Source organism: Xenopus laevis, chromosome 7S (assembly GCF_017654675.1).
Source record: "Xenopus laevis strain J_2021 chromosome 7S, Xenopus_laevis_v10.1, whole genome shotgun sequence".
NCBI lineage: Eukaryota > Metazoa > Chordata > Amphibia > Anura > Pipidae > Xenopus > Xenopus laevis.
In genome coordinates this window covers 98,291,653-98,313,643 of record NC_054384.1, presented here as the reverse complement: position 1 = coordinate 98,313,643, position 21,991 = coordinate 98,291,653, and the positions used below count along the sequence as shown (strand labels likewise).

General features: G+C 38.9%; 1 protein-coding gene across 3 annotated transcripts in view; it reads left to right on the top strand.

Moving 5' to 3' along the window:
• LOC108697262 (myosin-binding protein C, fast-type) overlaps positions 1–21,991 on the top strand; it is a 70,608-nt gene that overhangs the window by 38,949 nt on the left and 9,668 nt on the right. For all 3 annotated transcript variants that reach the window (XM_041571606.1, XM_041571605.1, XM_041571604.1), the window contains 14 exons: positions 1,068–1,233; positions 1,351–1,457; positions 3,420–3,449; positions 4,079–4,218; positions 4,588–4,747; positions 5,056–5,160; positions 5,645–5,833; positions 7,224–7,358; positions 8,253–8,420; positions 9,022–9,110; positions 9,290–9,485; positions 14,876–15,015; positions 17,042–17,201; positions 18,630–18,766. In XM_041571606.1, the coding sequence (XP_041427540.1) occupies positions 1,068–1,233; positions 1,351–1,457; positions 3,420–3,449; positions 4,079–4,218; positions 4,588–4,747; positions 5,056–5,160; positions 5,645–5,833; positions 7,224–7,358; positions 8,253–8,420; positions 9,022–9,110; positions 9,290–9,485; positions 14,876–15,015; positions 17,042–17,201; positions 18,630–18,766 (1,922 nt within the window). The remainder of the gene's footprint in view (positions 1–1,067; positions 1,234–1,350; positions 1,458–3,419; positions 3,450–4,078; positions 4,219–4,587; positions 4,748–5,055; positions 5,161–5,644; positions 5,834–7,223; positions 7,359–8,252; positions 8,421–9,021; positions 9,111–9,289; positions 9,486–14,875; positions 15,016–17,041; positions 17,202–18,629; positions 18,767–21,991) is intronic.

Genomic DNA, 21,991 nt, shown 5'->3' with positions numbered 1-21,991 from the left:
TAGTTATGCCGATCTGCTGTCTTACATTGTGTTCTGTATGCACTGACATTCAGCTGAAGCCAAACATAGATAAAACACTATGGGGGTTATTTATCAAATTCCGATTATCTCAACATTTTCTGCTACACTTATTTATTATTATGTTTTCCTGAAAACTTGCTTTGCAGGGAAAAATCAGATTTTCCCCTGAAAACTCTGATTTCTTATGCTTTTTTGCTGAAAACTCCAAAAAATCCGGGGTATTGCATGAAACCCAACGCACGTCAAAAAACTGGTGGGACTTCTCCCTTTGACTTATTTGCAACCTCGACAGGTCTCAGATGCCGGATTTTCTAAATTCAGCTTTTTCCATCCTCGGGGTATAATAAATTCGGAAAAATTCATGATTTTATAAAAAAAAATAACCAATTTTTCAGGATTTTTGCTATCGGAGTTTAGTAAATAACCCCCTAAATGTTGGCCTCTAGACTGTGCTCAGTGTGTTTCACATGCAAATTTTCAAATATTTATTTTTTAGCACAGTACATGACCAGCCACCACATGCAGGAATGATTCTGTTATCGAAAAACCCATTGTGCAAAATGCCCCAAAACACAGAAATAACAGAATATATCATTTATCTAGTAAAGTCCAGAGGTATTAATTTCTGTGCCCCCATTCCAGAGGCAGTAAATGGCATGCTTGCAGGTGCATATTACACCTGCCGTGTAATATGTGCCACATGGGCGGGATATGGCTATCCCTTTTCCACTCACCAGGCACAGGCAGGAATATTTGAGGTTACATGGCTGAGAGCACCTGAGAAACTAAGAACATGTCTAGCCCCATGTCAAATTTCAAAATTAAATATGAAAAATATGTTTGCTCTTTTAAAGAACAGATTTCAATGCAGAATTTTGCTGGAGCAGCACCATTAAGTGATGCATTTTGAAAAAACTAACAAACGTTAAATTCAGTATTCCCTTGCAGAACAGCATGCCGAATGTTATAATAAAAGGATGATAAAGCATTATCACTTTATTCTCTGATCAGCATTAGACTTAGTCTTATTCTGTTATTTATTACAGAAAAGCAACTGGAAGTGCTCCAGGGCATTGCTGACCTGACAGTGAAAGCAGCAGAACAAGCTGTATTTAAATGTGAGGTTTCAGATGAAAAAGTTACTGGAAAGTGGTTTAGGAATGGCGTGGAGATTAAACCCAGCAAACGTATCACAATGACACACAAGGGCAGGTAAGGGGAATGTCCTTATTGGCACAGAATGACCTTTGTTCAGTACACACGGCATCCCATGTAGCCTTCATAGACACCTCACAGATATTTGGTCAGTGATCGTGCTCTTCCTTCCAGGATCCACAAACTAGTGATTGACGATGTCCGACCAGAAGATGAAGCAGATTACACCTTTATTCCAGATGGATACGCCTTGACTCTTTCTGCCAAACTCAACTTCTTAGGTATTTTACCTATTTCTCTTTCTTTCAAGCAATCACTTTGTTAAACAGAAAATTGTGCTGGCGCTGAACATTATATAACATATATTCCGATTATAAGTCATCAAGGGCAAAGACACATGGGGGGCAAATTCACTTAAGGGCGAATTTTTGCCAGCGAAGGCTCCACCACACTTCGCGCCACTTCGCCAGGTGCAAATTCGCTACCACTACACTAATTCACAAAGATGCAACATTGTGTCTCTGTAGCCAAACGCTGGCGAAGTTTCGCTAGCGTTAATTCGTCGGAACAAGCATTTTATAGTGAACTTTCGCTAATGCCTGTCTCTGCCTACGTGGCCATACACGTAGAGATCCGTTCGTTTGGCGAAATTGCCCCAATCTCTCCCCGATATGCCCACATTGAGGTGGGTGATCTGGCTGATCTGATTGTGGGCCCTAGGGCCCAACGATTGGATCATAATGCCGTCAATATGAGTGGACGAATCGCAGGACCGCATCAACCAACAGATGCGGCCTCGATCCAACGGGATTTTTAACCCTGTCCGATCGGCATTTGGCTGACTTTCAGATATCGATCGGGGAAGCCCGTCCGAGGGTCCCAAACACAGGCCAATAAGCTGCCGACTCTGTAGATTTATTGGGCTGTGTATGACTGCTTTACATTTAGGTAAATTTGAATAGGGCAGGTACATATGGGTAATATATACTGTATGTCTTTATTAGAGATGGTGGTGCAAATGCTTGAATTGGCCACTTATTATAACAAATGTCCAATGAAGCAAAATAAAGACTAAAGAGATCCTCTAATGCCCTAAACATGAGTCCACCCTAAAACAAATGTGGCATGCCCTTCAAATGGTTAAAAAATGTTTTAATTGTTAGGACTTTTGATGGCAATCCCACCTTAAAATATGAAAAAACGCCAGCATTTTTTTTAGAATTTTTATGACTTTACTACATACAGGATAGGATGTCACTGACATAAGATTGAGAAGGATAAAGCTTCATTTTATCAGTTCACCAGGTCTAAGGTGGTGAAGGAAACTCTGGCGAAAGAAGTAACGTTCTGTAAAATTCGCACTTCGGTGAATTTGCGGAATAACGATCTTTCGCCTGAGCAAAAATTCGCCTAGCGATTGGGAGCAAAACTGCTCTAGTGACTGTCTCTTTTGTACCGAATTGTCCTCTAGTCCCTGTTAGTAAATTGGCAATGTGCCTGCAGATGAGATTTTGAATTTTCGCCCTTTAGTAAATCTGCCCCATGGAGCGCTATGCCACCCAAGGAAAATTGCATCTCCTCTTGGCCATAATGTATCAGAACTCAGTATCATTTGTCTGTACTGTATTGGAATCACTGCATGTAAAGCACTTGTTTTTATTTAATTTTTTTCACCCATGGGAGAGATGATTTCTCACTGATAATTCTTTTGGGTCTCTATGAAGGTTTTCATTCATCCAGGTCATGGTATATTTAGTGGAAGTAAATCTAGTGCAACTGGACTTGCTACAGCATAGTATTGATCAAAGAGAAGAACTGTGGAATCTACGATGTTGGCACATAAAAGGCCTGAGGTCTACTTTATTGCTGAGAGCAGCTCCACCATGTTTTCCCTTCTCCTGGTCATCCTTTGTGCTGCCTTGGGCAGGTGCATACACATTATAATAATTGTTCAGAGCTTACTGAACAGAAAACTTAATGTGCTGCAAGGAGGACTTGGGAGTAGGGAAAACATGGCGGCACCATGCTTTAAAAAACAAAACCCAGGCTTGTTTTTTTATATAATTTTTTAAATAGTCAGAGCTTTAATCGCTGGGTTAGTGTCTAACAAACTGACGCTCTCCTGCTTTCATTCTCCTTTCATTTGTGGATAAAAATGTCTGTTTTTTACTAAACTACAGTACTTTATGGTTCTCACAAAATGACATTTAAATGACTTTAATATCTTCCTCTTTTTTTTCCAGAGATCAAAATTGTCTATGTACCCAAACAAGGTAAGAACATCTCACTTCAAGAGTAAAACTCTTATTGCTGTATATCTCAGTTCTATTTATGTTGATGACTCAGAAATGACCAGCCCCTGGGGTTTAGCATTTTTTAATGCCATTTTTTAATGCTGGTAACTTCTTGGGAAGTGGGAGTGGTAGTTTAACTACAGATGGAGTCCTTATCAAAACAGTAGACTGATGATGTATCTGCGGTTCACTATAAGTGTTACCATTTCCATTATCTTCATTTACAAAAGGGGACCAGAAAACAGACACAAGGCTCTTCCCCCCATGTCCATTTGTGCACCCAGCACTGTGAGCTACATCTCCAGAGTGAATGAGTGCAAATTGTTGTTCCCTGACAGTAACTAGCTAGAAGGCAGGTAGAATTTGCATTTTATGTAAAGGGAGTGTCCATTTACTTGGGTGCTATACAAGATGTGCAAAGAAAAAGGGTTAGGACTACAAGGTGACTATAAGGGACAGCAGACCCAAGGCACAGAGCACACTCTACACTCCTAGGTTCAGGTGCTCCTTGATCGTCGCTCTAGGGGTGCACCATTTGGGAACAGGTGCCCCATTTAGTCAAGATTATATGATCTGATGATTGCTCTAACAAATGTTCTCATTTCCAGAACCCCCCAGGATCCATCTTGATTGTTCTGGCGGACAACATGTCAACACCATTATCGTTGTAGCTGGAAACAAGTTACGGTTTGATGTCCCAATTACTGGCGAGCCAGCACCAACTGTTGCATGGTTCAAGGGACCTGCGGTATGTAGACAATGCTACGATTTCTCCAATCTGTGTTATATAATCCATGATATTTCCATAGATTTTTATAAATCCTTTAATGAAGGAGAACTACAATATGCTTTAAATATCTAATTTTTACCTACAAATTTCCTTAATTTTCCCCAGTATTCAACGGGTCAACTGTGCAACAGTGTATGCAACAGCTTGCTTGCCTTTCTACAGGATGGGGCATAAATTAATGACTGCTTAATGTGTCTCGGAAGCCAGAAATGGGCTTGGTACCATGCTAATAACAAATAACTTTTCTCTACCTTTATTAATGAAATGTGTGCATTACCCAAGATTCAAATAACTGTTGGCTTTCTTATGCACTTGACCTCCCTATAGGAATTCTCTGAAACTGAGGGGCGAGTACATATTGAGATTAAAAAAGAGATGAGCAGCTTTATCATTGAAGGTGCAGAAAGGGCTGATGAAGGAAGCTATAACATTGTGGTGACCAACCCTGTTGGAGAGGATAAAGCCACTCTGATTGTTAAAGTTGTAGGTAAGGTTGTAAAATCTATATGTTATGGGTGCTGTGTTACTTATTCAGATTTGTTAGATTCATTTGTGTCATATCTTTCTAGTCCCTTCCCTTTCAGTCATGATCCCATCAGACCACAGATATTACATCAGAACCAGTACAATTGTTGACAGTAAATATCTCTGAGCTAAACTATATCTTCTCCAGTGGGCACCATAGCCAGCATGGCAGCTGTAGTTCTCAGTTCAGTTGTGGAACCTATTATGGAAAGTGAGTTCCTCAACATGCTGCTCCTAAGTGTAATTTATTTAATCTTCTACAAACTTTAGATGTTCCTGATCCCCCAGAAAATGTTCGTATCACAAGTGTTGGTGAGGACTGGGCTAATGTTATTTGGGAGCCTCCAAAATATGATGGAGGACAGGCGGTAACAGGTGAGCAATGTCTTCTATCATTCTAGACCAGGGATCAGGAACCTTGGCTCTCCAGCTGTTAAGGAACTACAAGTCCCACAATGCAATAATGGAGCCTTTTGAAGGAGTCTAAAGGCAAATGCATTGTGGGACTTGTAGTTCCTTAACAGCTGGAGAGCCAAGGTTCCTGATCCCTGTTCTAGACCAATGTATGATATTTTGGAAATTTGTACTATTAAACAAATGGATATGCAGTTTAATAAGCTGATTGAAGCTGAATCCCAGTGGGCCACCATCCTTCTTCTTTTGACTTAGGAATCTCACGCCTGTAATGGGCATTAGGGTTAGAAACACCAAATATAATACAAATATTGATTTGTATTAATTTGATTTTTAAGTACCATTTAATTTAATCCTGTATGTCCTATTTGAGTCCAGTTCCCAGAGTTGTTGGGAATTTCTCATCCAGTATTTCCACTCCAGTTTACTTTGTTGCCCTCTATAGGATATCTTATTGAAAGGAAAAAGAAGGGCAGCCAGCGCTGGATGAAGATGAATTTTGAAGTCTATACTGGCACTGAATATGAGTCAACAAAAATGATTGAGGGAATCTTGTACGAGATTAGAATCTTTGCTGTCAATACCATTGGCATCTCTCAACAAGCCAATACCTCCAAACCATTCATGCCAATAGGTGAGTGGATCTAGAATTTACATTTCAATACCTGCTACTATCTGTGACAGTTGACATCTTTATCTAGGATATGCATGTGCACAAAGGCCTTTGAATAAGGTTTGTGTGGGAAGGCTACAGATATATGGCAATGCTGTTGAACTAGAACTACAACAGTATTTTTCCAATACAATCTAAGACAGCAGTTTATAGGGTGGTATCCAAGCAGATGTTTGTTGTCAAACGGTTGACCTGTAACTGCCACCTGGTAATTGGTTTCTATGGGTCTTAGTTTTAATGCCTAATATCAACCTATGTACTGGGCTTCCAAGAGTTTCTTCGAATTTCATTTTCTCTCATTTAGCATCACAGTTTTTGAGCGGAGGACCCCTTTTATATTCTCATTAGGTGAATACATTGTAAGAATACAAAAATTAATACAAAGGGTACCTTTAATAAAAACGTTTATCAAAGAGGCAATATCCACAAGGTCATTAATAGGGCTTGTCTTGAGCATACTTTCTGCCTATTATTTTAATTAATTAAAAGCAATGGTTTCTGTTATTTCTTGCTCTTGCAGAATAATGAAGTTAAATGTACTACTATTTTTTGATATGTGATTCTTTGGCGCAATCATGGGAGCAGCATACAGTAGTTAATCAACTGTGCCACCATATTTAAACTACCTATATAATCAACTGTCCCATATCTCTAAACCTGTGTAAAGAAGGGAGGGTCTATTATATTTCATTAAACATACACACACACACAGTAGGCATGGATTCCAATAAAAGTGGTGTAACTGTAGAACTTGCAAAGAAATTTAAATGATACATCTTTTGGTTGTCTGTTTTTGGACATGTACTAGACAAATGGGCCTAAGTGTCCTTAGAACTTTGTGTTGTCAGGTAACTATTAAATGCATGCCTTTCATATTATGATCTGTAACTTCTACATACTTTCCTTTTGTGCACACAGCACCAAATGTATTTATTGGCTGCCAAAAATAAAATAATCTCACTTGAAAAAAAAGCAGTAGTAGAGTGTTGAGGGTATGTGAAGCTAGAAAAACATATCTTTCAAATTGGAAACTTATATGGAATTTATATAATCAGTTAGTAATAGTTGATAAGCAATAGTATTTAAGTTAATAATAGGCAACAATTTTATCATAAGGATATATTGATGACATACAGTTTTAGTCATCGATATATCCTTACTTTGATCTTCCCGCACAAACCAAAAGCTGTACCATGAATATACCCACAAGGTTATATGGATATATTTTACTGCACCATCTAATCTTGAACCTTCCATGAATAAAATGAGACAACAATTAGCCAAAAAACGGGAAAGGCAATAAGAATTTTATTGTAAGGATATATTGACGACATGTAGTTTCGTGTCTCAGCTCCTACAAGTGAACCTCTACATTTGACGGTTGAGGATGTGACAGATACCACCTGCACTTTGAAATGGAGGCCACCAGATCGTATTGGGGCTGGAGGAATTGATGGCTATCTGATTGAGTACTGCAAAGAGGGCTGTAAGTACAATGGACTTTTATAATGAAATAAGAAATCATTCTAAAATTTTGTTTTTGTAGATATACTAGAGCTGTGCTGCTTGATAATTCCCTAGTCATATCTAAATTTTTATATCCAAATATATACAATATTTTAATACATAGTTTATGACTGATAACTATACTATTTGCATGGAAAACTTGTGAATAGTGAGCCATAAATAGCCTCTAAATTATATCCATACAAATAGTGTTTAGAGGTGTTATTTGTGTCACAACATGACATTCCTCAATGGCTTCTGATATCTTTATATATAGACAGGTGTACATTATTCCATGTATAATACACAAGATCAATAAACAGAAAACTTATTAACATAGAATTACACTGTAGCTGCATCAGACAAAAAAAATACATCCATAAAGATCATACCGTGGCTTATAAGAAATAATATATACTCTGCCTAGGAGTTCTATGGATAAGGAACATCCCATTGACTTTAAATATTTTAATTGTATTTTACAATTGGGGATACAGTGTTTTGCTGTAAAAAAAAGTGTGCTTGTACGGAGCTAATTATTCCTTTGCTTGACTTGTTTATCTTTACTTTCTGCAAATTCTGTACGGCATCCATGTTTCATCAGCTCTACTCTGATGTTGCTCTGCTCAGAAAAAAAAGTTAATGAGCAGAGTCATCTGACATTTCTCTTGACAGTTCACAAGACTTTCTTCTGCTCAATAACTTACATTTCTGCCCAATGTGGCCATTTTTTTGCATAATACTGGTTTTACAGTATATACTCAGTAACAGTGCTTGTTCTTAATGATGGAAAGAAACAAGGATCTATTTAACAGATTTCTTAAAAGTCGTAGTTGCCTGATATTGTATTCTTTGGGGTTGGGTTTTTTTTCAGCCAATGAATGGATTCCATCCAACAAAGACCTGGTAGAAAGATGCGGCTACACTGTGAAAGATCTCCCTACTGGAGAAAAAATCTCATTCCGAGTGCGTTCTGTGAATATTGCTGGACTCAGTGAGCCAGCCTACATGGCCCAACCAGTGACTATACGGGAAATCGTACGTAAGTCACCTGCCCTTTTTACCTTCCTTTTCTAAGTACTAAAAGGTGCAGAACTCTAAAAAGTTTGGTAATATATACTGTAATATATCACTGAAATACAGTTTGCTTACATCACTTGAGTTCAACAAAGTTGTTGAGTCTATAACATCCTGACCTGAGTACATGTTTTAGCAATATAGTTACATAGTTACATAGTTAAATTGGGTTGAAAAAAGACAAAGTCCATCAAGTACAACCCCTCCAAATGAAAACCCAGCATCCATACACACACTCCTCCCTACTTTTGCATAAATTCTATATACCCATATCTATACTAACTATAGAGCTTAGTATCACAATAGCCTTTGATATAATGTCTGTCCAATGGGTGACCAGCACCTACTGCAATTACTCATTCCAACTGTCAGCATGATGCCAAACAGACTCCACCATTTGCATATAATACTATTTGAATATGTCATGTGACATAAAGGCAACATATCCCATGGTACGAAAAACACATCTGTAAATAAATCAACTTTTGAAATGATGCATATTTGACCCACCCGGGCTAATGCTGCTGCACCTATGAGTATAACACGTCTTGTTTTTTCCTTTACAGAGCAACCCAAGATTCGCGTACCCCGTCATCTCAGACAGACTTTCATTAAAAAAGTAGGGGAACAGGTCAACCTAGTTATTCCCTTCCAGGTAAGAGACCAAGTGCATATGAGCATAGATGTAGGGGGGATCACCCCACAGTTTTGGCATGTGCCATAATGATGTAGAGATGAAACAACTTTTTAACTCCTAAATCAACATATGGTATTGGAACTTGAGATATAATATAAGTGCAGTGTTATTGCAGTGTTAATATTTGCCACTTCTAGGGAAAACCAAGGCCAGTGGTGACATGGACAAAAGAGGAAAAGCCTTTGGACCCTAAGCAAGTCAGTGTCAGAATCTCAGAAGTGGACTCCATTCTCTTTATCAGATCTGCAGAAAGGGCTCATTCAGGAAAATACGAACTCTCAGTTATGATTGAAAACATGAAAGATACCGCATCAATAAACATTCGCATTGTGGGTGAGTTGTCCCTGCTTAGAGTTACACAAGAAAATCTAAATTTGAGAAGTTTGCAGATTTCCCCATGAGTCAAGACTTAACCTATTATAGCTCCTTCTGGTTTATGGGTTAATTCAGAATTGTATTGCAAAATCAGGAAACTATGGTTACTGAGTAAGATATGAAGTTTATAATTCAAAGCTCAAAACTAACATTCCTCGTTGTAAAGACTAGCTAACTATGGCCTGACATGATCATTCTGGCCAAAAAACTTACAACTGATCACTTGGGCCCCAGCAGAATTATAGAGAGCCATTATGGCCATTATGCCACAAAAAGGCAGTTGAGCCTGCACATAACATAACTCTGTGACCTAGCATCCCTAATCCCCCTCTTACCTTGCCAAAAGGTCTGCACAGTCCAGGAGTAAGTTTAGTATGAGGCAACCTCTTTATTAAAAACTGAAGTTTGATAAATGTTTTTATGAGAGTTCCTCCATGTGGAGAGATTTTCATCTCTATGTTTAATGTCCTTCAGACCTAATTGTTCCTCATAGAGACTTAACATAGCTCCAGCTTAGCCTTTTATTTAATAGGATTCTATCCTAACTATAGGATCTAATGTTATACCTGATGAGGCTACCCTTCACTATCCAGCTAGCCCTTTACTCACTAGATGCATTTGCCTTTGGGGCAATCATTTCAATGGGATATCCCTTTTTCCAGATCCTCATATTGGGATAAACCTTTTGTGAGAGGGGAATACGCAGTGATCATCCTGGCAGTCTTGTGATAAAATAATTTTGAAAAGATTAATCCTGCTCAGCACCATTAGGGGGGGACTTGGACCATGTCTTTACTTTTTTCTCAAGGAGTTGCAAAAGCGGGAGTAAAGTTCTACGTATTTAATAATATCTTTGTGGATATAAACACCAAGATATTTGAAGAATCATGGCCAACAAAGGTTACTGTAGAAGAGCTGAGGGTCCAAAGTAAACGAATCAACAGGAAAAATTTGTGCCTTGGACCAGTTCATTTTAACCCTGAGTAGGACGTATGGCGTTTTAGCACTCGAAGAGCAGCATTTAGAGCATTGTAAGCAAGGAACATTGTCGCGAAGCAAACGCTTTCTGATTTGACAGTTGGTAAAGCTGGTAAGAAAAGACATGCTTTTAAGTCTTTCAAGTTAGCCAGGACAGCTAAAACATTTATCAGGTATAAGGCCAATAAATCATGCAAAAAAATGCATCAGACAAGCCAAAATTGATATTGGAAAAGGGGATTGCAGCGAGGAGTAAAATTAAACCTCAATTATATTTTTAAATATGTAGATAGAAAAAAAATTAAGGATGGGGTGGAACTCTTAATATCAGAGGGTCAATGAGAACAGAGAAAAGTAGAGATTCTAAACTGTTATTTTTCATTGGTCTACACAAATGAGGAACCAATTAATCAAGGTTTCCTATTCTAGTAATACAACAAAAGATGCATGGTTCACGCAAGAGGAAATTCAAAAGAAACTAGAACATGTAAAAATAAACAATGGTCAAGGAATAGATTGTATTCATCCTAGGGTACTAAACAAGCTTAGCTCTGTGATCGCCAAACCTCTTTACTTAATCTTTCAGGATTCATTGAGGTCTGGCATGGCACAGAGAGACCGGCAAATTGCTAATGTGGTACCACTATCCAAAAAGGGATCCCGTTCTCAGCCTCAAAACTATAGGCCTGTTAGTTTGTTGCCAGTGGTAGCAAAGCAGTGTCATTCTGTGGCTACTAAAGCAAATAAAGTTCTGTCTTGCATAAAAAAGGGCATTAACTCAAGGGATTAAAACATAATTATGCCTCTTTATAGGTCCCTGTTAAGACCCCACCTGGAGTATGCAGTGCAGCTTTGCAGCTTTGAGAGCTGCATCCTACCCAGATCCCATCAGGCCATGCCCCCCCCCCCTCAGCAGTCTTGTGAATGCTGAATTCTGACCATCTGTAAAGTTACCTAGCTACTGAAGAATATCTAAAGTAAAAGATGTTGGCCTAGGGGTTAAGTGATAAACTTTTTTATGAGATCTCATGCTGGAGACTCTGATTCAATTCCCTGGGGCAAAAATTTGTGACCCTTGATAAGTCACTTAATGTCCTGGCATACTATTATGGCTGCCTCGATTGCTGTAAAGTGCTTTGATTCCCACGTGAGAAAACATAAAATTATATTTAGGTCTTATTGTAGTTATCTCTGGCCAGATTTTACTTGTATGTCCTTGTATGTCTTCATCTCCATAAGAACTAATGTTCTGTAAGTGGATCCAGTTCAGCTTGTGAACCCTGTTAGCTTATCAGTTTATAAGGGAAAACAATGCTCTTATTCTCTGTTGCCAAAGTAATATTACTTGGAGTTTTTATTTTTGGAAAGACATTAAAGCACTCGTCTATTTGAAGAGTTTCAGCCTACGCCCAGTGCCTTTTCCTGAATCCTGAACTTATAACTTAACTTGGCCATAAAGTGGAAAAAAAAATAAAGTATTATTACTGCTAAGCCAATAATGTGCGTAATATCCCCTTTGATCAGTGGGAAGTAAAATGTTATCATACGTTTAATTAGACTCTTTCAGCAGCTGTTGTCAATATGGGCTTTTTTTTTATGGCGAGGGAGGTGGATCTAAATCATTTTCCTTTCCATGTAAGGACATTTTAACCAGCACTTACTTATGTTGATAAGAGAGTGAACAGCCAGTGATAGATATTTCAACACATTTAGTAACTGGAAATATGTTTCTCTGAACAAAAGTGACTTATTTTCATGCCGGGTAGGTGTTTGTTTCATTCAACGTTAAACAGGAGTGATAAGGAAATCAGTCCTGTTTCACTTTGCTTTAAAATCTGGGAAAAATTTGCGAATTGAAGTCAGTGGATGTTTATTTGCTGTAACTTTTTTTTCGCAGTGACATTTTCTGAGCAAAGTACATTAGAGGGCACATTTACCAAGGGTTTGAATATCGAGGGTTAATAAAGTAAAATCCTTCGAATTCGAATATCGAATTCGAAGGATTTTGTGCAAATAATACGATCGATTGATCGAAGTAAAAATCATTCGATTGAACGATGAAATCCTTCGAACGTTTCGAAGGATTTTAATCGATCGATCAAAGGATTTTTCTTCTATCAAAAAAACATTAGAAAACTGATGGGGAAGGTCCCGATAGGCTAACATTGTTTTTTTTAAAGAGACAGTACTTCGACTATCGAATGGTCGTATGGTCGAATAGTCTAACGATTTTTACTTCGAATCAAAGTCGAAGTCGATGGTCGAAGTACCCAAAAAAAAAACCTTCGAAATTCAAACGTTTTTTTACTTCCAATCCTTCACTCGAGCTTAGTAAATGTGCCCCTAGAGTCTATGGGCATTTATTTCACAGTGAATATTTTTCTTTGCAACTTTTTGTATGCTGAATTCATTGCCGTCTATGTTTTTTTTTGTGTTGATTTTTTTAGTGCATAATACATTGTGGTCTATTGGCGTTTTGTCTAAGCGATTTTTTGCTGCAAAACATTTCTCGCTATAATAGTCTCCTTGAATCTATACCTGGTGAAAATGTACTAGTATACTAAACAGGAATACAATAGTCCTATTTTGGCTTAAAACATCTAAACCCGATTAGTGAGGTAAAACATTGGAGTCTCTTTCATCAGTATGTGGCTTCGCTATGTGGAAGGAGCACGTGAGCGTGTTGTTGAGCTACACCTCAGTATTGCCAAATAAGTAAAATAATAAAAAGGGATGCCAGGGCTTCTTTGCAAACAAAATAACACAGGCTTTATTCAATATAAAGTGAGAATACTCACAGCACAAGAGGTGAATAAATGCCAGGTAAATTCACAGGTGTAGCAGATACAGCACAAATGGCACAACTGAAGGAATAGCTTTGAGATTTTAAAGTATTCACCTTCCAGATTGGCAGTACTTCATGTGGTCCAGATCCCCTACAGTAAACATGGAACAGAGAACATAACCTGATTTCCCTTGTCAGTACAGCGGTCCCTTCACTAACGGTGAAGCAGAGCCTGGGGGAGAGCTACTCCCATCTATCCTCCTCGGTGGAGCACAAAGCTGCTCTTACTAACCAAAGCTGACTGCCTAACTATTCCTAGAGAATGCTATGACAGTTTCTATCCTGCTCACTAGCTAATCTTGTTGACAGGGTCCCTGCTCCCCGACTTCTCTAAAGGGGTTATCCCTTTAGGGCTTAACATGTTTAGGACCTTGTTGATCCCAGGCTCAATGGAACGTCTACCCAGATTAACTGTTGCAGGACAAAGAGAAAGGACCCCCCCTTGCTAAGCACTATGTTACAGTGATGGAGGAAATGGTCATCAACCTAAGGGCCAAAGAACTGGGTATGCAAAATAAGTAGAAATTAGGGTTGCCACCTGTCTAGATTTCACCTGGACAGCCCAGTTTTTGGAAGGGTTGCCTGGGTGAAAAGTTCCTGTCCAGTTTTCCAAATTAGGAAATCCAGACAGGACATTGATCACTGATCGATACGCCACCCGTCCGCTCCAATGTCACTGGCCAACCCCCCTACATCAATGGACTGCCCCCTGCAGGTTAATATTATACCCAGTTAATATTATACTCCTGTCTAACGCTACCACTAATATTTCTGCAACTATAATTACCCTCCGAGTGCATTTATTAATACATTGCTATTATCAGTTATAAGCATTATATTCCACACCACTGTAGTATTTATTTTCTACTTTCATTTTGGACCTTATTCCTATGAACCTTTCATTGGAGTTATCATCCTGCATTTCCTCTTGCTTATTATGCAAGCCATTTATTGCAAAGGGTTCAGTCAAGATTCTGGAGAAAAAGTCTCATGGGCACATTGTGTAAAAGGCATTAATTAACTTTCTGACACTACTGCAGGCAAAACAAATAATACATGTAGATATGTTAAAAGGTGTCTTCACCTTTAAATTAACTGTTAGTATGATGTAGAGAGTGGCAACATTTTGCAATTGGTTTTCATTGTTTAGCATTTGAGTTATTTAGCTTTTTATTCAGCAGTTCTGCCAACTAGTTGCTAGGTTCCAACTTACCCTAGCAACTATGCATTCATTTGAATAAGAGACTGGAATATGAATAGTAAAAAGCCTGGATAGAAAGATGAGTAATACAAAGTAGCAATAAAAATACAGTAGTAGCCTTACAGAGCATTTGCTTTTTAGATGGGGTTGGTGACCCCCATTTGAAAGCTGCAGAAAAGTTACTTAGAAATATATATATATATATATATATATATATATATATATATATATATATATATATATATATCATACTAAAAGTTAATTTAAAGGTGAGCCAGCCTTACAAGGATTTTTGGTAAACAATATTATGGTTATGTTTTACAGAAAAACCAGGTCCGCCTCAGGCAGTTACAGTCAAAGAAGTCTGGGGTTTTAATGCTTTGCTGGAATGGCAACCCCCCAAAGATAATGGAAACTCAGAAATCACAGGCTACACCATACAGAAAGCAGACAAGAAGACAATGGTAAGATTCTCTTCTTCTCCCAAAGTCATACCCTCTACCTTATCTCATTATAAAAAGTTGATAGAACAAGCAAATGTAATCCTTTAATGATCCTTTTTATAGTTGATTTTCCAGTGTAAATGGGTTGTAACCTCCTTAAATAGAAATAAAATAGGTTTATAAAAATAGGTTCAAAGAGTTCTCCTCTACATTTTACTCATAGTTAAAGGGCATGTAAAGGCAAAAAAATAAAATCCCATTTTTACTTTCTGTAATGAAAAAGAAACCTATCTCCAATATACTTTAATTAAAAAATGTGTACCGTTTTTATAAGAAACCTGACTGTATGCAGTGAAATTCTCCCTTCATTTACTGCTGTGGATAGGAATTGTCAGACGGTCCCTAACTGCTCTGCAGGGAAACAATCATACTTATGAACAGCAGGGGGAGCCCCCGCCTTACTTCCCAGCCATGCAGAACTCAAGCAGCTTTGTTTATGACGATCCCTAAGCAGCCCAGACCACACTGAGCATGTGCACAGTCTTAGTCTTGCAAAGATGTATAACAAAGTTACAAGATGGTGACCCCCTATAGCCAACTTTGAAAGCATAAATCATTTGTTTGATTAGGCTTGTGGTGCAGTAAGTTCATGTTTATATTTAGTATACAAAATACAGCATTTCTAGCCTTATTCTATTTTAGACTTTACATGCCCTTTAAAGAATCATGCAGCTTAGCCTCTCCAAAAAGAGATAAACTGCTCTATATTTATCCATTTCTAGTGGAAGCTCTTCTGCTGTTTATGAGTGCTATCCAAGATATTAAACCTTTGAAGACCTCTGTGGCATGCACTGCAACAACAAAACATCACAAATTAAGGAAATGGCGCAGAAAGGCCAATCTTAAAGGAACAGTAACATCAAAAAATAAATAAATAAAAATATAATGCAGTGTTGCCCTGCTTTAGTAAAACTGCTGTGTTTGCTTCAGAAACACTACTATTGTTTATATAAATAAGATGCTGTGTAGCAATGGAGGCAGCCATTCAAAGGAGAAAAGGCTCAGGTTACACAGCAGATAAGCTCTGTAGAACATAATGGTGTTATCTGTTATCCACTATTTAACCTGTGACATATAGGGTTTTTTTTCAATTTCACCATTGCTACACAGCAGCTTGTTTATATGATAGTAGTGTTTCTAAATCAAACAGATCAGTTTTACCAGTGCAGGGCAACAGTACATGATATTTTCATTCCTTTAATACGCTTTAATTTTTTGGTGTTACTCTTCCTTTAAACACTTCCACAATATAATAAATGCAGCAGTGAAATATAAATAAATATAGTGAAAAAAATTAAGAAAATACTAACAGTTCACCCCAGTCCATGGGTGCATGTATACAAAAGGCACAATAGCAAAAGATGTGAGTATTTTCAAAAATAATAAACCAAAAAGTGGTTAAAAATTCAAATATTGGGGAATATTGGAGCACTTACTCATAGGCTTATGAGTAAGTGCCCCAATAGGCACGAAACGCGTTAGGTCTCACCTGTATTGTCCTAATAAATGTATTTGAATTTTTAACCACTTTTTGGTTTATTATTATTGAAAATACTCACATCTTTTGCTATTGTTTAATAAGAAAACATCCCTAGAGAATAGATGATCAGGGGTTGTATAGTATTTCCATCAATTTCTAATCAAAAACCCCAAAAGCCTTGATAAAACCAAAGGGAACAAACTTTAGGTATAACAGGCTTAGTAATGTGGGTGCAGTTGCTTTATTCATCAAGAGCCAAGCATATTAAAATAATAACTGGGGATGGATTATAGCTTGTGTAGGGATGCTTTTGGTTGGAAATCTCTACTCCATTGGTAGTTAACTGACTCTGCAACAGTCACAAGCTTTAATAGCGTGTCCTTCACAATGCTCCAATTTAGTATTTTATAATTCTGTCCCTTCCTTCTTTATTGGAAACATTTAAAAAAAATATTCTGTAATGCTAAATATTTTTATTTCTAAGAAGAACCTTTAAATGTGTTTCAGGAATGGTTCACTGTCTATGAGCACAACCGTCAAACGCGCTGCACCATCTCTGACCTCATCATGGGAAATGAATACTACTTTAGAGTGTACAGTAGCAATATCTGTGGCCTAAGCGAGGCTCCTGGTGTCTCCAAGAACACAGCTTATATTCAGAAAACAGGTGGGGATGGGCTGTGTGCTGCAGGATTCATTCCTGATTATGGATCATTTCCTTTGTATGCCATTGATACCTGGACTGAGCTGAGCTAGCTGAGTTCCAGACAAGAATGCATGAGCTTGTTCACTTGTTTTATGGTGAAGGATTGTAAAATAGGGAGCTACTGTACATATATGGTTTGCACAAACCATATTTACATGGTTTGCATGTATTCCGACTGCTATTATAGGCACCATCTCTCCCTACTATACCTGCTATCCCACAGTCACACTCCCTTCCCAGAGACTATTATCCCACTGTTACTATAGGCACCATCTCTCCCTACTATACCTGCTATCCCACAGTCACACTCCCTTCCCAGAGACTATTATCCACTGTTACTATAGGCACCATCTCTCCCTACTATACCTGCTATCCCACAGCCACACTCCCTTCCCAGAGACTATTATCCACTGTTACTATAGGCACCATCTCTCCCTACTATACCTGCAATCCCACAGTCACACTCCCTTCCCAGAGACTATTATCCACTGTTACTATAGGCACCATCTCTCCCTACTATACCTGCTATCCCACAGTCACACTCCCTTCCCAGAGACTATTATCCACTGTTACTATAGGCACCATCTCTCCCTACTATACCTGCTATCCCACAGTCACACTCCCTTCCCAGAGACTATTATCCCACTGTTACTATAGGCACCATCTCTCCCTACTATACCTGCTATCCCACAGTCACACTCCCTTCCCAGAGACTATTATCCACTGTTACTATAGGCACCATCTCTCCCTACTATACCTGCTATCCCACAGCCACACTCCCTTCCCAGAGACTATTATCCACTGTTACTATAGGCACCATCTCTCCCTACTATACCTGCTATCCCACAGCCACACTCCCTTCCCAGAGACTATTATCCACTGTTACTATAGGCACCATCTCTCCCTACTATACCTGCTATCCCACAGCCACACTCCCTTCCCAGAGACTATTATCCACTGTTACTATAGACACCATCTCTCCCTACTATACCTGCTATCCCACAGTCACACTCCCTTCCCAGAGACTATTATCCCACTGTTACTATAGGCACCATCTCTCCCTACTATACCTGCTATCCTACAGTCACACTCCCTTCCCAGAGACTATTATCCCACTGTTACTATAGGCACCATCTCTCCCTACTATACCTGCTATCTCACAGCCACACTCCCTTCCCAGAGACTATTATCCCCAACGTGCTACAGGTATCATCTTTCTCCATATTATACCCTGTCATTTTTTAAGCTCTCTGCCACTTCTCTATTCCATTCCTCCTTTTCATTCACCTTTTCCTTCCTTTAGTCTTCATTTATTTCCCTCTCCTGTTTCAAGGACAGATTACATTTGTTTATTTCTCATACCATTTTTTTTCTGTTTTTAATATGCAGGACTTATCTATAAACCTACAGACTACAAAGAACATGACTACAACATGGCTCCCTTGTTCCTCACTCCTCTGATAGACCGCATTGTTGTTGCTGGGTACAGTACAGCCTTGAATTGTGCTGTAAGGGGTAATCCAAAGGTAGGCAGCTGTTTCTTGTAAGTGATCATTACCCTGTTTAGCAGCAGAGTTTATATAAGGGATACCAATTTATCAGATGAAGAAGAACATGCAGTACAGCACTGGGAGTTTCTGAACAAATATAAAATGTATTATGTGGTATTGATGTGGCATGCCTCTATGGTGGATATTGCTTTCCTTTTATTTCAGATCACAACTGGGTGATGATCAGTGTCGGACTGGGACACCAGGGGCCCACCCAAAAACCTTAGACTTAGGGGCCCACCCCAAAACCTGAGACCAGGAGCCCACCCAAAAACCTGAGACCAGGGACCCACTTTCAGAACTATTATTCTTCCTCTCAGCCTCTATTCTCCTAGTATCTTTTCTTTACATACTATGATCTATTATTTCATCTATTTAGCCTCTTTGTTCTCATAGAAATAGGGAGTGGCCATGAAATAGACCAAATGTTTAGCAGCATGAGGGGCCACTGACACCTTGGCCCACCTGGACTTTTCCTGGTATCCTGGTGGGCCAGTCCAACACTGGTGATGATAGTATGAGATTCAGTCAAACCTTTTTTCTGTCTGTTCTTTTAGTGTGAAAAGCATCTACAGATTCTCTGGGTGTTTTCTTCGTGTCTAGTGGACCACTGGTAGTCATATTGGATAGATACATTTGGCTGTACAATTGCCAGATCAAATTGCAATGATTGACTTGAGATCTAATAAAAAGTAGGAGGGAATGCAGACCCTGTAAGCTCTGCTGTTGTAGATGACCCATACGTGATCCAGTTTGGAGGTATTGGCACACACAATAGGATTGGGGCTTGGACTGGCTTGCCGGGATACCAGTGAATCTCTTCTGTAGAATTATTCCTTTATTCCTCAGAGCCATACCACTTATCATGTTTTACTTCTAATACCTGTCATAGTGGGTCCCAGATGTAAGGTTCTCAAGTGGGCCCTAATGGTCCCATCCATGATTGTGGGCTCACAGGACAGTATTTTGAAACTGCCTCCCAATTAATGCAAAAATAAAACAACAAGGCTGCAATTTAACAACGGCCTTTCACGTTGTTTCATCAGCTTCATACGTAACCCAGTTGTAATATGAATGTAGTTTAGCTCTGCTAAGTTAGTGAGCAGAGAAGAGTCATCTGATATTTCTGTAGTCAGTTCCACACAGAACAAAATCACAAAGATGTTCTTTCTCTGACTTACTCAATTTTCTCACGTCTGTAGCCAGTTGGCCAAAATGAACAGCAGGTGGCAAAGTTGCTTCAGATTCATTATATTGGCAGTGTAAGAAAACAACTTGACAACTAAATAACTAATAATGTCGAAAGGGCAAAGAATAGTGCTCTAACTACTTTACATTTTTGTTTTGCTGGTGTATGTTTACTTTACATCGATTTTTGCATAATTCTAAAATGTGGCATTTAAGCCTGGTACACACGGGTAGATCTGGCCATTTTGCCTTGCAGCCAAAAGTATCAACCAACTTCCAATAAGAACCTGCTTGATTCAGCTCAGAAATCTTTGCATTTTAGGGCAAATACCCCCAGGCATTTTGGACAGGTTGGTCAGCCCTGGTCAATAAACATATAGCAATGATTATCATAAAGAACCAATATTTCCAGTAATGTAGTTAATATTTGTGGAAAAACCATTTGCCACTTTCATGCAGAGGGGATAAAAGATCTCTGTGTTTCTCCATTTAGTCAGGAAGGAAGCAGATGATATTGCCATCAGCCGGCTCTTACTGTAATTGGATCAGATAACAAAGAATTAGATGGAACAATTACTTAGGGGTGTGTGAAAAGTTACTAGAGAAACTACGAGCAAATGATGGATCCAGAAAATATCATAAATATATATTATTTAACATTCTGGGATTCAATTAAAGCATACAGTGCTGCTGCACTAGTAAAAGGTAGAACCTTTAGTTAGAACATCCAACATTTTTTCCGAAGGGATCACTGGGTGATAAAAAAAAACACAAGGGAAGGACAAACCTGAGTCTTAATCAGATATGAAGGCAGCATAGTTACGGCTGGTTCAGCTTTATCAGATTTTTGGAAAACTGCTGGATAGATGTGAACCTCCATGAGATTTTTATGGATCAGACTAGTCCAAGTACTCCATAGATACCTGCAGGGTCAGACTGGGCTGGCGGGACATTGGGAAAAAACTCGGTGGGCCCCGCTGTACCAGACCCGTTCATCTGGTGACCCTCAAAAAGAAATATGCAGTGAATTGCACCGCACACGCATGCACATGGGGCCCGTCTACAGCCAGGTAAAATCGGATGGTGATACCCAGGCATGAGCACGAGGACCAGCTTTCACACATGCACACAGGGACCTGAAGGTTTTGAACCCGCTGGGCCCCAGTGATCGAGTCCGACCATAGACACCTGTGTTTGACACCCTCAGTTAATTATAATCAGGCCCATGAGGGTACTTGGATACAGGAAGGGTTGCCACCTGGCCAGTATTTTACTGGCCTGGCTGGTAAAAATTATGGTTTATCCCAATGTTATTAGTAGGGAAAAAAGATAAATATATAGTGAATAAAGTACCCCCTCTTGTAAAATATAAGGATATTATAAGTTACCAAGGAGTTTCATGACCATATAAAAATACGAGGCCGAAGGCCGAGTGTTATTATATAGGTCATGGAACTCCGAGGTAACTTCTAATATCCTCATATTTTGCAACTGGGGGTACTTTATTATAATACACAAATTTCATTGAGTCATGTGACAGAAATGACCTCAGAACTCACAGTTTATAACTGATGACATCAGAACTCACTGTTTATAAGGATATAATTTACAAGATATTCATGGCTTTTGTGTATTATATAGGAAGACTTGCATTTTTTTTTCAGAAAAGGTGGAAACTCTAGATACAGGGCTACCATCAGAAATCACGGGGGCCCGCACAACAAAATTTTCTGGGCTCCCCTAGCCACCCTCCCTCACCCATCAGTACGAAGGCCACAAAAGACACAAGCGTTAAAACCTTAAGTGCCCCTACAACTATAATAAAGAACTTTGATGCCCAGGGTTCCCCTATAGGTTTTGGTGGTAAGGGTTACCCTACAAGTTAAAGAAAAAAAACATTGGTGCCAAGGCCCTTTCAAGTTATTTTTCAAAAAATCAGTAGTGGCCAGGGCCCCTAAAAGTCATTTTAAACAAAAACATATGTGGCCAGGGCACCTACAAGTTATTTAAAAA